Source organism: Hippocampus bargibanti, linkage group LG16, assembly GCF_051943395.1.
Source record: "Hippocampus bargibanti isolate YZ-2025 linkage group LG16, ASM5194339v1, whole genome shotgun sequence".
Classification (NCBI taxonomy): Eukaryota; Metazoa; Chordata; class Actinopteri; order Syngnathiformes; family Syngnathidae; genus Hippocampus; species Hippocampus bargibanti.
The window spans coordinates 14,899,401-14,916,453 of NC_142749.1; the positions used below are offsets into that span (position 1 = coordinate 14,899,401).

General features: G+C 40.8%; 1 protein-coding gene across 5 annotated transcripts in view; it reads right to left on the reverse strand.

The window, feature by feature from the left end:
* ncam1a (neural cell adhesion molecule 1a) overlaps nucleotides 1-17,053 on the reverse strand; it is a 172,117-nt gene that overhangs the window by 43,297 nt on the left and 111,767 nt on the right. For all 5 annotated transcript variants that reach the window (XM_089016840.1, XM_089016839.1, XM_089016838.1 and 2 more), the window contains exon 2: nucleotides 1,678-1,752. In XM_089016840.1, coding sequence (XP_088872966.1) covers nucleotides 1,678-1,752 — 75 coding nt within the window. The remainder of the gene's footprint in view (nucleotides 1-1,677; nucleotides 1,753-17,053) is intronic.

Consider the following 17,053-nt stretch of genomic DNA (forward strand, 5'->3'; position numbering starts at 1 on the left):
AGTATGTAAAACACACAAAACACGCTGCACTAGTATCGTCACCAAAAAATTGCAATGAGGCACTCTACAGTTATATTTGGGTGACTGTTTAGAGAGTTAATGGCGACGGGGGAAGAAGCTGTTTCAATGTTTGCTGGATTTGGATCAGTGGAAAAGGGGGTGTGCAGGGTGCGGAGGGTCAAGATGGCGCCGAGTGGCAGCCTTGAACAAAAAGTGTTTTTTTGGGGCTTTTTTTTTAGGAATGGAATGTTTTGGCTGCATTTTAAAGGACAAACGACACCTCTAGACAAATTGTGTCTATAATTTGAAAAATCAATTCAAATGACTTCTACTGAGCGCATTTTACAAAGATTCCACCGCATATAGCTATATTTCACGTTTTAAGAATATTCAGGAAGTCTTGTTTTCGAGTTGATGACGATGAATGACATGACGTCACGGAGGGAACGCCCCTGACCGAGAAAGCGACACACAATGCATTTTGGGTACTTTTTTTCATGTGAAAACATCGTGTTGATCGCGAAATTAGAAGGAAAACTACATAAATAACGCAATGGTGAATCGTTGTGTGTCGCAGCCAATTGCGGTAACACGCATAAAGTAGGTGTGAGTTTACACAAATTCCCAGCGGACAAATCAGCCCATTTCCAACGAAGCTTGTGCGCCATTTTGTGCATTTTCTGGGCGCTATATTGGAGTCCAGACGGCTCGAGTTGATACGGAAGGACTTCTGTAATCGATTGCAAACATGTATGCTTTCCTCTTCAGAACTATTTGAATCATATTCATAACTGGATGAATAAAAAGAAAGCATCTTCTCCGAATCTGAACTCTCTGAAGCCATTGTTTTGATTCTGGAGCAAGGCAGTGTGTGACCAATAGTGACGTCACGAACAAGGGGGTGGGACTTTCTGAATCTGCCCAGTTCCAAGCTCATTTTGTGGCAGTTTTGGGAAACTTTAAGTCATTTTTATTGGTATTTTGCATTTGAGTAAAATGTGATGAGTAAGAAGAAAGCATCTTCTCCCAATCAGAAGCCATTGTTTTGATTCTAGAGCAAGGCAAAGACGTCCTGGCGTGACGTCACGAACAAATGGGGCGGGACCTTCTGAAACTTGCAATTTCCGGGGTCATTTTGAAGTCGTTTTGGGACACTTTAACGCATTTTTATTGGTGTTTTGCATTTGACTAAAAATATCAGTCTGCGTGTTTTGGGTATTTTAGATGCTATAAAACGTTTTTCTGATGTCAGTTAGGAAACAAAAACTGGTGTCGTTGTCCTTGATGGTCTTTGGAAAACCGTTCCTTCTTGAAAGAAAAGGTCGTGGGGGTGATGTTATTCTACTGGATCCAACAGCAACAGTTGAGTTAAAATTATAAGATTTTGAAAAAAAACGTCCTCGATGGAGAAAAAAAAATTGTTTCGTTGGAATGCACCACGTGCGGGTCAGGTGGATTCTCTCCGAAAAAAAAACAAGGGCACTTGGATCCAAAGAGTTTTTTTTTCGCAATGATGATTGGGTATTCTATCAATCCAGTTGGAAAAATCTGAAGCAACACCCCAAGTCGACTTACTTTTGGAACCCAAACACATTTCTGTACTTTTGAAACGTTTAATCCGTCGATTTAACATGACTACTTTTTGGTCTGTCGTTCTAGATCCCGCTGCTAGCTTACCTTCACAGAGGAAAAACTTGGACTCGCCCACGCTGATCTCCCTGTGCGTTGGAGTGACCTGCACCTGGATGGCAGCTGTTAAGGGGTAGTAAAAGGGTGGGGGGACAAAATATAAACACAGTCAGTTGCTCTGAGACATAATTTACATTCTGTTGCTTTGGTTAGCAAGACTATTTCCGTAAATGTACATAAACGTCCCTATTTTGACATCATTACTGGTGTGTGATGCTTCTTTCTGTTAAACCGCATCAAAACCGCCTTCATAAAATGTAATTCGTCGGGTGGAAAGTTGCGCACGTGTACTACTAAGTAGCCTAGCGGGCTAGGAATTGACTAGTCATAAGAATAATTATAATACAATTTATTTATAAGCGCCTTTCAAAACTCTCAAGGTCACTTTACAATCACAGGATCAGTTTTTCTGCGGGTGAGCAGCGGCAGCCACACACGCGCCATTGTTCACTCATCCCGCAAGTAACTCAAATAGATAGAAAGCTAGCTAGCTAACCAGCTATTGTATAGCGAATAAATAGCTAATAGATAGCTAGATAGCCAACAGCTAGCCAGCCAGACATTTTATAGTCAGCTAGACAGCTAATAGCTAGCTAGCTAATGGATAGCAAATAAATAGCGAACATAGATAGCCAACAGCTAGCCAGCATAACATAGAGCTCTTGTTTAGTTGACTTATATCTAAGCGTGGCAAGCATTGGTCCCTCCGAGTGGTTTGTTTGGCCTAGCGCGACCTCGGCGACCAGACGGCGGCGCAGACATAAACAAGTAGGGGCCAAGGCCTCGCCAAGGAAATGGTCTCGGTCCACTTGCAAACTCTATTATGTTGTTCGCTTGCACAGGCATGAACGCCACCTCGATCCGAGCAAATACAAGAGCCGCTTGCTTTGTTGGAGCTCAGTGGCTCCTGAAGCTAGTCAAGCATTGAATTCTGGGATACGGTACGCTGCATCGTCTGTATGACAACTGTGAAGTACATTTTAAAAAATGGGCAGAGGAGAGACTGGACCGGTATTGGGTTATTTCTTTTAGTATTTTATATGCTCAACCTCAGTGTATACGAGGCTTATTATTTCTCCACCAATAAAATGACCTAAATATGGTGAGAATAATGAGATACACAAGGTAACACCGGTGTCTGAAATAACGTCTGCCCGGACACTGGTAACACCCAGCAGTCACACAAACTGGTTCTGCAGCCAATGACAGTAAAGTCTCGTTATATCGATATTCAAGAGAGTCCGAAAAAATATCGATATAACCAGGACTATCGATATATCCGACCCTGTTTGCATGTAATTTTCTCCGTGCCTGCATAGAAATAGTATCGATATAACCGGGACTATCGATATATCCGATATCGATATAACGAGACTTATATATAACTGTATATATATATATATATATATATATATATATATATATATATATATATATATATATATATATATATATATATATCCCTACTGTCTAGACGTGGCGGTGCCAGACTCTGCTATGTTTGGTCCCTGCTCTCAGGTTAGTGGGAGCAGAGGACTACTCCCTGCGGCTAGACTGATTACTTCTATTGTCCTGACTGATGACTTCTATTGTCCTGCTTGAGTATGTGGTCTACGACCTGGGGCCTGATTGCCCCATTTGATCTGGTATCACCTCATCAGCATAATTAAGCCTATGTTGCCTAAGAAGTCGCTTGTGGTAATCGATCCAAATCGAACCTCACCCCGCCATGGCGATTTGCCTTCTTTTACTCCCCTGACGAAGCCTCTTGGATAAGAAGCGAAATGTCCGACACCTTCAAAAAAGTACAGATGACGGCTGAAGAAACCTTCTCATCGATGGATCACTCCTGTACGACTGAGAGCTTAATTTTCTGAGGATACCATGAAGCTGCTATACATATTTTTGGAATGTATAAGTATAGCGGAGTACCCGGAGAAAAGCCACGCAGGCATGAGGAGAACATGCAAATTTCACACGGGCAGGTTGAAACTGTACCTCTGATAACCAATTGACCGCCCTGTCCAATCACAAGAAATATTTTTTCGGGAAAAAATAAAAAGCCAAGAAAGACAAAAGATGATACAAACACACGTGATGACTCGTTGATTAGCTATCAGCGTTTTCGACTCGTTTTCCCCGGAGAATTTTTCATCACGGCATATTAAAACCTTTGGAGAGGATTATGGGCTACACCAATCAGGCTCGGAGGCACATTTCACAGCATAAATATTTATATAAGACCTCATTAATTTCACTGCTGGTGCATGAAGCAAACAGGAAGTGGTCGCAAGCCGAACGACCGGTGCTAAATTTTACTGCTATCGCGGATCAGGAGTTTTGGGATGCTAAATTGGGGTCTGGCATTCAGACTGGCACAAAGAGGCTAAATGTCACCTAGCGATGCTTAGCATGCAAAGGGGTGCGCGAGAACGAGAGCGCAAACGCTGCATGCCGGGACAGTGCAGACATCATTGTGGATGCGCCAGACTGCGACGCTTGCACTCAGTTCACGTACGCGTGGAACGCAACTGCCTGTGTATGTATGGCTAGCTTGCGGGGAAAAAAAAACAGTTTTTCGGGTTTGCGCGAGTTTGTTTTCATCAACGTTAGCACTCTGAATTAGCCAAAACTAAATTGCCCCATTAAAAAGTGACTCCGCCGATCGGAAGAACAAAAGCCGACATTGCGCCTTATAATTCGATGCGCCCGATAGACGGATCAATATTTAGAAGGTACACCTTACACTCCGAAGCGCCTTATAACGCGGAAATTGTCTCTATGCTGTCATATTATTTGTTATTTAGTTTTTTTTTTTGTTATTTTGACTTCAAGACGGCGCCCCGAGAGTGGCTGCCTTTCCAGCAGCTCATGTATTTTGTTTTTCTACTTTCATCACTTTGCTGCTGTGAAATGTAAATTTCTCCACTGTGAGACTAATAAAGGCATATCCAATCCAATCCAATCCAATCCAATTTCCGAAAACCCGCCTAGCTTACCGGCTAACCAATTAGCCAAGCAGGCTACCTTAACTCCGGACATACATGCACCAGACATAAAATAAAATCTTAAGTGTGATTGCACAAAAACAGTGTTTTTTTTTTTTTACAAAAGTTCCGAACCTCTCAAGCATGCTTCACCGCTAAAAGGGACATGATCCAACGTTGTTCAGATCTCTTCAAGGCTTGCGAGGTTGTATCAAGGAGTGTGCGAGAATAAAGGCAAGTCTGAGTAATATCTATTCATAAATCCCTTTGGCATTCTTCTTAATGAAAGATATTCACCTCACATGCTCCGTAATGAAAGGGATGAAAGTAGAGCTTGAAGTCAAAGTGGCTCGTATTTACGCCCTCGGGAGATCACAAAATCATTGCCGACCGGGCGCACGAATAACCGTGTCTGATCTGTTCTAATCTTTAGGGGGCTTCTGTTTATGACCAGTTACAAAAAAACCTCATGCCGCGTTCTTCGGGGTATGAGGAACACCTTCACATAATGGTCTATTTTCAAACTGTTTTCGTTCACAGGGTGCACCGCATTATAGGGCTCATAGGATTGAAGTTGAACTATGCATCAACTAGATATAACTACACTAAAGGTTATACAATACAATACAATACAATACAACAGAGCTTTATTTATATTGACCTTTCCCAACCGCTGAGGGTGAAACAAAGCACTGGATTTACATAACATTCAAAAATTACCAAAATAAAATCCAAACAAATCAAAATGTTTATCCAAATATAAAGGCGCATCGCATTATAAAGCACAGTGCATTTTTTTAACTCATTCATTGCCAGATATGTGCAAAAGTGTGTCCACTCCCGTGCCAGGGTTTCTGTCATTGTCACTCGAATTCCAGGACCCACAGATTATTGAGTTTTAGGACTACATAAACATTCAATGCATTGTAAAAAAAAAAACCCTAAGAATCTCTATTTCGTCAGACAAAAATAGTTAATTCCTAAGCTATCTGGTCTGGAGTTATCTGGTCTTGAAACAGGGGCGACTGTACAAAATACAATACAGTGATACCTCGGCTTACGAATGTTTTAGCTCACGAACTTTTTGCCTGATGAACGTTAAATTCGTGAGAATATAATCTTGGCATACAAACTATTTTTCGGGAAACACAGAGAAGTTTTCGGCGGACTAGTTTTCGGCGGAAGAAGTAAAAATTATCTGAGCTTGAAATGGGGGCAGGTGTCGAAAATACATATTGGTTTATATATCTCTTCTTTCATGAAAAAAAAAAACAGTTAATACCTAAATTGTACGGGTCTGGAGTTATATGAGTTTGAAATGAGGGCAGCTGTCCAAAATACAATGCAATATATACATACTGGTTTACATAGCGCTTACGCTAGAACAAAGCGCACATATGGAGAAAATGGGAAATGCTGCCCCCTTGTGGAAGGGAAAACATTTCCAGAGGTCTTGCCAGCGCTTTATCGGCACCCAAGCAAGAAAAAACAAAACATGAACTAATTCAGGAATGGCGCTCTAAGTCATATTTTTGATTTCTGAATACATTTGTGAATGGCAGTGATTGAGTTAATGAAAAATAAACAAACCTTGAGAGACTTTGGCCCACAAATGGCTGAAAGGCAAATTCTAAGCTATTTCGTCTCTCCTTTAACAGCCTAAGTGAATCCAAGCACGACATCCGCCTCCATGAATGACGGCGGAAGAGTGAATTCAAGCCTCCCGAGCGTACGTCTTACATATGTCAAACCCCGCAGGGCAATTTACGTTATAGGTTGTCTTCCGTAATCGCCTGACTAGAAATGCGTCATTCGGGATTGACATTTTTTTCTCTCTAGTAGCCAAATCTGAATATGGATCACGACGATATGAATCAACCATCGGTGGATGACATCAAAGGAATCGTGACTGACATATCGCATATTCCAGAAATTTACAGAAATTATTTTTCTTGAATTATTCCGCCCTGCGAGTAGCTAGCATGATGCCCATAACAATTGTGTTCTCAGAAACAAGCCTTTTCAGAAACACATCCTAAAGCCGTCACCACCACTTATCATTAACCCACCGCACTGGCAGACGTAGCACAAAGCGCTAAGCAGCCTTTTTCCGATGGTGTTGGCTGCCTTAATCAAATCGACACAGGCGCGTCGGCTCCTAAGCCCCCCTCCCCGAACTCTCCGCGAGCTTTCAGTCATTCAGCTTTGTGGGGATTACAGCTGTTGCCATCGCTCCCGGAAACCCGACGACCTCGTTACTTGTCATCTGGAAGTATTACAAGTGGAGGCAAGGCAAAGGTCTCCGGTACTAATCAATAGTTTATTGCACATTATCTTGAAGCGCTTAGTTAGCTTCCTTAATTTTCGATTCACTGATTAGGCAACGCGTAGCCTTGACTTAGCCTAAAACGCGCTATTAGGTGAAAGCACTCTGGTGTAGTTGTATCACAAGCCATTTTGATGTTCACACAAAAATGAAAACATCAACATCACCATAAAAAACGGTTATAAAAAAAAAAAAAATCTACTCATTTTCCCGAACCGCTTCATCCTCACGAGGGTCCTCACAAGCCGTCTGCAGGCAGAAGGTGGGCGACTTCTAATACTTAGTGTAAATTGATGAAAATGTTTCTTCAGCCGTCATCTGTACTTCTTCGCTCCTCATCCGAAAAGCTTCATCAGCGAACTAAATTTGTGCTGGTAGGTCTGGCCCTATATATATATATATCCTTAATGGACAAGACCTCTGCTCTGATAGGTCCCCGCTCTAAGGTTGGGGTGTAGTGGACTATTCCCTGAAGCTAACCTGATTACTTCTTTTATCATGTCTGATTATGTTCTATGACTGGCCCTGATTGCCCCATTTGCTCTGGTATCATTATCTGTGGTCTCTTAACGAAAGAGAGCGACACGTTCCGACACTTTCAACAAAGTACAGATGACGGCTAAAGAAACCTTTTCATCGATGGACCACTCCTGTATGACTGAGAGTTCATACAGATACACAGATTTAGTTCGCTGATGAAGCCTCTTGGATAAGAAGCGAAACGTCCTTCAAAGAAGTACACATGACGGCTCAAGAAACCTTCTCATCGATACTAAAACCGTGTTTCGTAGAATTTAACGAAAAGTTGCAATAGGCGATGAAAAGAGTGGTAAGAATAGATCGTGACCGCCGTTAGACTCGCTCAAAGACTCCGTGTTTGACTTTGACATTAGAAAAGCTGTTAAAAACGTCTTATATATTAAACATTTGATATTCCCTTTCAAGTGTTCTGTTTTGCGGGCAGACTCGGCATGCGTCAAATCCAAATCCTTCCAAAGTGCGAATTGCCAGTCTGTGTGCCGTAATTAACTAACGAGGCCAAAAGAGCAAAAAGCCACCCTCTGCCTTTTGACCCCAGTGAGCCCCGCATCTCAAAAGCCTGATAATCACAGTGGAGCCTCGGAATGATGCCGAGCATACTAATGGAGCTAAATCCAATTTCAGGAGCTTACCCAGTGAAAGCGTATCTGGAATCATTTCATGTTCCTGTACAATAATTACAGAAAACACAAGATTTTTTTTTTTTTGACAGGGTTAGGTTATCGTCACCCAAGTCATGGTGGCGGAAATCCTGTGTCATGGGCTAGGTTGCGTGCACAATGGCAAAAACTCCAGAGCAGCTTCTTAACTTATTCACTGCCAGACGATGTGCAAAAATGTGTCCACTCCAGTGCCAGGGTTTTTGTCATTGTCACTCGAATTCCAGGACCCCCAGAATATTGAGTTTTTACGACTACATACACATTCAATTCAGCGTGAGAAACCTGAGAATCTTCTTTCAGCAGGAAAAAAAAACAGTTAATTCCCAAGTTATATGGATCTGGAGTTATCTGGGCTTGAAATGGGGGTGACTGTACAAAATACAATACATACATATTGATTTATATAGGCTTTAACAACAGCTGACGCTGTAACAAAGCACTAACATGTACAAAAGGCCAATGCTGCTCCCTAGTGGAAGGGAAAAACTTTGCCAGAGGTCTGACCAGCACTTTATCGGCCCCCCCAGAAACGAAAAACCAAAACCCCCAAAAATTCGGCGCTCCACGTCACACTCTTTAATTCCCGAATAAATCCCCAATGGCAGCGAATGAGTTAATGGAGATATTTTCAGAACTGGACACATTTGGTTGTACCCAAAGAAAACCCACGCAATCTAAATGAACCAACGGACCCCTTCTGTAACATGTTGCAAGGTGATGGCAGTTGTGGATCCCAAAAAGCAGGCAGGAGGGAGCAAAATCAAAAACATCAAAATTATCTGAACAGAAAAATACAAAGTATCAAAGTAAACCAAGAGTAAAAGTCTGCCAAGATGAAAGAAACTTGACTGGGTGCATACACAATGCACTGCACAATTTAATGACCCGACCCCGAATGGTCATGTCGGGAGTCCTTTTGACTGCCACTGATTGGAACGACCAACACCTGCGCGGCTGCAGGCAGGGCCGACAGCGCCACCCGTTGGTCGCCAACTCGATTATGACACACTCAGGAGGGAATCATCCAAAATACGTCACCTTTGATGTGTCTTTATTCTGGATAATTGATTTTAAGAAGTGATGGAACCACTGCACACCGGCAATGATATACAAGTTCAATAACAGCCGGCAAATTCGCCGCCGTCTCTCTGGCTGATTTTCGAGTCTACTTCGCCACCTTTCCACCTTAATAACCGCATCCTGTTTACAGCCTGGCCACCGGTCGATCCTATGATACGTTTAACGGCCACCATCGATCTCTAGTTCACCGGTAAACCTACTTAAGGAGGTAAAGACCAGTCCACATACACACCGGAAACACTTCGAATAAGAGCCGCCACTTTTATCTGTTCTCCTGACAAATGTAACACTCTAAATGAGCCCGTTTTCTCTCCCTGCCAACTTCCTGAGAACATTTGTCCTTTTATGGCCTAGCGGATTTTTTTGTAAACGCCGACTGCTGCTCGATAGTGTCTATCACGGTGTTTTCTCTTTGAAAAGTGTGAGCTGTTAGGTCTAAAGCAATGGTTCTTAATCTTGTTGGCGGCACCGAACCCCAATGACTGTTCCCACTAACTGCAGTCGAGACTGAAGCGTGGACCTCGGCGGCGGAGGATCCAACGAACGAACCCCTGAGACCGACTCACTGAACCCCGAGGGTTCGATCGAACCCAGTTTAAGAACCACTGGACTCTAAACATTGATAGCAATTGAGCTTTTAGGCCATCGCAGTGAAAACTGAAACATTTCTGAAGTCTTTTACGTATACAGTGATAACTTGGCTTACGAACTTAATTGCTTCCCAGAGAGAGTGTGTACGGCGAAAAGTGTGTATCACAAAAATGAATTTCCCATAGGAAACCATTAAAATGAGAATAATCCGTTCCCAGGTCCTCATAAAACATAATTTTTTACTTTCTAATTTTCTAAGCCTTAAAACTACAGAAAATATACCTTATTTTATGTATAATAAATGTGCTATGGTATTATAATGAAAGAAATAAAATGTACTGGATAATAAAGTCATTGTATTGACCTTTGTGATGGTCGTTGATGGCTTGATGGAATGGAGTGGACGGTTTCATTAGCATTAAACACTTGATGAGGAACGTAGCCTTCTTTCACCATCTTGAGGAATGATCCCTTGTAGGTGCTTTCTCTGCGATCATTTTACCTTGTTCCTCATCAATTGTGTTCTGTTTAGCTGAGTTGATAGCTTTTTGCATCAAGTGTACAGATGGCTTGTGCGGGTTATTTGTGGAGCCTGATTGATGGGATATTTTAACCTTGCAGTCTACACTCTATCAAAGTTAAAACAAGTCCAAATTTCACCGTTTTCTATCCATTTGCTCATTCTCTCACCGTCGTATGCCTGTCTCTGTAAGGTTTAACGGCCTTACTCTCCCTTTGTCTCTATCTGTCTATAACGCCCACTACCTCACTGCTGCATTCTTGACCAATCACATGGCTTTAACCGACGACTGGGGGCGGGGAATATAGGACAAAAACAGTCGGCTTCCATTTTGTTGTTAGAAGAACGGGCTTTTTCACGAACGACACCACTCATTGTGGCAGCTCCGTGTGTATCCCGAAAAAAAGTTTGTATGCCAAGGTAAAATTTTCATAAATTTAACGTTCGTAAACTGAAAAGTTCGTAAGCCAACGGGTTCGTAAACCGAGGGATCACTGTATCTATGTTTGGGTCAAAAGGAAGGGTCCATTGTATCAAATTTAGGGTGAGGTGGAGGGTCCTGTCACCTATCAATGGGAACGGCACGAAGAGCCAAAATAGTTTGAGGAGTCTGTTCTTTTCCCTAACATTTAAAGACCGAGACCGCTCAGCGAGGCACTTATCAGCGAGAATCTCCTCTCTCAATTGTTGACATTGACCAAACGACCCGAGAGGGCGTGTTTTTGCACAGCGAGAGGCACCAAATTCACTCAAGTGAGGAATCAGTCAACGGCTTTACCCCCCCTACCACCGCGGACGTCTCGGCTAGTCCCCCCCTCCCCCGCCCCACCGACTCCGACTTCACAAGTCAAGTGGTTATCGCTCGCCTCTTCTTCCAAAAAGGCAATTCCATCCCGACATGAGTCTGGGATGCTTTTTTGCGCACAGGTGGACAGGCACTCGACAAATGTGGATTCAATTTCACCCGGGCTATCTTTAAGAGCAGATACGGGGGCGACACAATGAACTCAGTTGGAGAGGCAGTGAAATGGTTCTCTCTTTCGGCCCGTCGGCGTCTTTCCATCAGAGTTTTCAAAGTAAAAATCTACATCGCAATCAGACTTTGGGTAAGGCGAAGTTAAAATGCGATTAGCCTTTTGTTAGTCCCAAAAAGTAGATGTAGAACGGTTGGACTTATCGCTAGGTGACTCGTTTTTACTTTTGCGATATCTGATGTTTTACATCCTGAGTATTTCTTCTCTCCTGTCACTCTAAAATCATTTTGGAGCAAAATGCCTGCCCACGGTCAACTTGCGACTACTTTCGCAGCTTTTAAATCACCCCTTAATAACCCACTTGGTCTCCCTGGCGTTCCCCAGACTACGTATTTAAAAAGGATTGTCAGCTTTGTGATTTATTTAATGACGCAACCTGGTCTTCAATTACCTTAAGAAACGTGTTTCTTCACATGCTTTTCAGTGCCGTATGGATTTTAGATGATGTTTTATTGTCTCAAAGTCATTGAGCGTGTCGTAGTACATTCGCATAACTGGTACAGGAGACGTAGATAGTGGATTGTAGGGAATTGATTTATTTTCTTTTGGAATTCTTCATTATTTTACTATCACGTGGATTTTAAATTATATATAGCGCTCTGGTCGACTGTGTAGTTTTTTTTTTTATCAGGATTGGGATCGTTAGCTTGTTAGCTAAAATGCTAACATACCAGCATGACTCCTGTTTATTTTTTATTTTTTTTTGGGTGACCATGTCAACCATTCTAAATCAGAATCAGAATCAGAATCATCTTTATTGCCAAGTATGTAGAACACACAAGGAATTTGTTTCCGGTAGAACACGCTGCACTAGTATCGTCGTCAAAAAAACTGCTAAGTGGCACTATACAGTTCCATTTTGATTTTAATAAGATTTTAACACACCTTATTCTGAAATTATTCAGTGGTATCTCTCATTTTAAGAGTAGAAATGCAAGTTTTTGTTTGTTAAGGTCCTCTGTTTGTCGGATGATTTGCTTTGAATGTGTGTGAGGTACTTTTGTCTTCAAGACACTTGAATTTTCTTTTTGTTTGTCTGGAATAGTCCTTAACCCTTTCAGGGACAGCAAAAAAAAAAAAAACCCAAAGCATTCTATTCCAAATCCTACACGGTCTGTTACTTGACTATAACCGGAGCTGTTATCAATTGTGACTTCTTTAGAGACTCAAACAGACTGGGAGGTTTCGACATATGGGATGTGTCAGAAGCGGCGGGTGCTTAGCTGACACAGTCCAGCGAATCAACCCGAGCCCGCAAGACAGGATTGGACAGGCTAGCCTTAAATCCATCAAAATCTGATTTTTCTCTGCACAATGGGTTTTAGAGCCAATGGCCCGTTTTTTACTGTCTGCATATTTTTCACAATACAGTGATACCTTGGCTTACAAACTTAATTGGTTCGCAGACAGAGTGTGTAAGGTGAAAAGTGTGTATCCCAAAAATTAATTTCTCATAGGAAAGCATTAAAATGAGAATAATCCGTTACCAGTTACCATAAAACATACTTTTCTACTTTCTAATTTTCTAAGCCTTAAAACTACACAAAATATACCTTATTTAATGTATAATAAATGTGCTATAGTATTATAATTAAATAAATAATAAACTGTACTATATAATAAAGTCATTTTATTTACCTTTGTGATGGTCGTTGATGGCTTGATGGAATGGAGTGGCCGGTTTCATCTGCATTAAACACTTGATGAGGAACGTAGCCTTCTTCTTTCACCATCTTGAGGAACGATACCTTGTAGGTGCTGTCTCTGCGATAATTTTATCTAGTTCCTCATCAATTGTGTGCTGTTTAGCTGGGTTGATAGCTTTTTGCATCAAGTGTCCAGGTGGACTGTGCGGGTTGTTTGTGTAGCCTGATTGATGGGATATTTTAACCTTGCAGTCTACACTCTGCCTTTGAACTATCAAAGTTGAAACTCTCTCACTGTCGTCTGCTTATCTCTTTAATGTTTAAACCACCCCCCACCCCTCACTGCTGCGTTCTTGACCAATCACGTGGCTTTAACCGAAGACTGGGGGCGGGGAATAGAGGACAAGAACAGTCGGCTGCCATTTTGTTGTTCGAAGAACGGGCTCGTAGGTATATTTTTTATCAATGTAACGTTTGTAAACCGAAAAGTTCGTAAGCCAAGGGGTTCGTATACCGACGTATCACTGTAGCTCCAGTAGGAAAAGTGACAACTTCCGTTGAGTTGCTAACACGGTCTCACTGTATGACAAGATTTCACCATGATGATTACAAATCGTTCCGGTAACGAAGACAATTCAGAGTCGGCGTCAAAGGTCAATGGCGTTGATTGCGTTCGTTTTTTTTTTTAGACTGAAGTTTGAGACCAAGTGACGCCCGTCACACTTAGTCAGCATTCAGATAGCATCTCCTTCCTGTCGTCGATAAAACATACGTCACAACCACCCGCCGAGAAACCTTTCATTAGCCAACCGACCCCCTTTGATTGCTATCGACTGTCGAGAATCCGACTCGAAATTATTGGCTCAGAGCCTCCCACGGCGAGATGGCGGGTCGCTACAGGCGGACCACCTGCGTGGAACGGCGATGCTTGCATACAGATCCGTCAGCGGAGATGCGACTTAGCATCCTCTCTTTCTAAATAGGCAGCGACATCAATCATTCTTGAAACGCGTCATCCGAATGCGGCGTGTTGTCAATAAAAACGAATGCGTATTGCAGATAGTCAGGAGGGAGCGATGGGAAGCCCCCCCCCGCTTTGTCACCTGCTGGAATATTCTATTACAAAAAAAAAAGGTGTCATATCTTGCTTTGCTTATTAAAGGCTTTGTTAACTTCAGGGAGGATTGCCGCCGTGGCTTCTTGTGTTTTTTTCATGTTCGCCGGGACTCTCAGCGCTGCAGCGGGATCAGGCGAGCGTTAATAATGTGCTGGTGTGACATTAATCGCGAGGAGAAATTCTCCTTTTCAACACCTTCCCCACCCCTGAGCAGGAAAGTCTTGTGATTGAAATAAATAAATATGGGTACATAAAAAAATAAAATGATAAATAAATAATAATACTATATAATAAACAATAACTATATAAAATGGATACATAAATAAATTAAATAACAAACTAACTAAATGAATACAGATAATTATTAAAAAAAGGAAAATAAGTAGATAAATAAACAAAAAAGAAACTAACTATAAAAATAAATAAATACAGAAACATATAGTATATAAATATATAAAATGGGTAAATAAATATTCAATAGATAAATATAGAAATAAAAATGTAAATGCATGGATAAATAACCACAAAAATAAATAAATAAATAAATATGGATAAATGAATAACTACATAAATAAATAAACAAGAAATATAAACATATTTGTAAAAAAAATAATAAAACAGAGATAAAAATATAAATACATGGATAAATAACCACATAAATAAATATAAAAATAAATAAATGTAAAAATAAATAATTAAAAAATGGATACATAAATAACTACATAAATAAATAAACAAATAAATAAAACACATCTTTAAAAAATACATCCATACAATTGACAAATAAATTAATGAATAAATACAGAAATAGAAATAAAAATAATTGGATAAATAAATAAACACATAAATAAATAAATAAATAAATAAATAAATAAATAAATAAATAAATAAATAAAAGAACAAGCCTCCACCCACCCAGAAATAAATGGATACATAAATAAATAGATAAACACAATAAATAAATAAATAAACCTCCACCCAAAAACAACTATACTGGTATATATGCTTCACAAATAATGCAGTAGTCTTATGTGTGTGTGACAAAACACAAACTCAGCCATCACACTGACCAACGGCTTGTTTACAGGCACATTTATGGCAATGCGGAGCCCCCAAAAGATTTACCCGCTCGTGCAATTTCACACCTGACGGCTGGACAGGCACTCTAGCGACCCAACGACCGTATTTGTAGACAAGATATTAAAAAGTCAATTGTCCATTATATGTCTACCCCCCATTACACCCCCACCCCTAACTTCCCCGTAGTCTTCCTACTTCAATTGATTTTATCGACAAATAACTTTCAACATTAAACAATATACAGTAGAGATTTGTACGGAACATTTCCTTTTAAAGCTCAGGGATTCCTCAAGCCTCCATTTGGGCAGTTATTGTCATTACCTTGAAATAGCCCGCAGAGTTGTCATCCGCGAAATTTATTGTATTTTATTTATTTTTTGCTTACTAAACCTTCTTCTCCTTTTTGGCCATTTTTTTTGGACTGAATGGAAATAAAAAGCTGCATGGAAATAATGACTAAGGCACTTAACATCCAAGGTTATGACCAAGAAAGGCTGTGTATACGATTGAGGACTTGCACACTATCAAGAATCCAAACAAGGGCACGGAAAATCCGACTGGACCCTCCACATCCTGCCCACCACCTTTTCCAGCGACTCCGATCCATGCACACCAAATCCAGCAGCTTCTTCCCCCAGTCGCCATTAACTCTCTAAACACATCGTGGGCCACATATGGCCTTGGTAGATGTCAAGTGGGCCGAACCATCAAAATTATACCAAACAATGCTAACCAAACTGATAACCAAAATACCAAAACTTGTTGAAAACACACCAAGCACAAAGGTTTCCCATGCATGGATCTGTGTAAAAAAATATGACTTGGTCCATTTTTCATTGAAAATTCTACACTCTACTTTTATACTTTTCTCTATTTGGATAATGACATTTTGGCTAATGAGGGTGTTGATATCGTGGTTGAAATAAAACAGCTGTTTTCTTCTACGTTGATCAAAACAGCACCAGTCTAGCACTCAGCACACCCTAGTGGACAACATTTGAATTGCACTTCATTAAAAATATGAATTCCATGTCGTTTGTGTATTTTTTTCCACTTTTAAATCATCTTGCGGGCCTGATCAAACCTCCTTAGGGGCCATTTCTGGCCCACGGGCTGTATGTTTGACACCACTGCTCTAAACAATAACCCAAATCTAACTGTATAGTGCAATTTTTTTTGTTATGATGATACTAGTGCAGCGTGTTCTACCGGAGACAAATTCCTTGTGTGTTTACTTGACCAATAAAGATGATTCTGAAGTGAAGTCAAGAATCTCATGGACAAAAAAAATTGAGTGTAAAAAAATTGTATATTTTGTATAGTAAAATTGTGGGTGTAAAAATGTGTGCATTTTGTATTATAAATTAAAAGATAAATAAAAAAAGAGTTGTGTACACTGTCCTATAATAAAAAATAAATCCTGGTATTTGGACTTAAACGTATCACAGGTATGTTGTTTACATACTAAAGAAATCATTTGAAAAACATGCATACTGCGTCTCCTGTCCAAAAATCAAACGACAACAACAACGACAAAAAAAAAAAAAGCGAAAAAGATGGAGACACGACATTAATTCACTACAGTATCCATCTAAATCTGCTGCTGCTTCTCATCCATTCCACTCTGTCTTGTTTTCACTGCAAAAAAATGCAATCTTTCAGTGGAGGGCGTCTTTCCAGTGACACACTTGGCATACTGATCATCCCCATCTTACTCACCCCCTCCTCCCCCTCCATCTTTCCCCTCTCTCTCACCCCCAACCACCACCAGACGGAGTGTA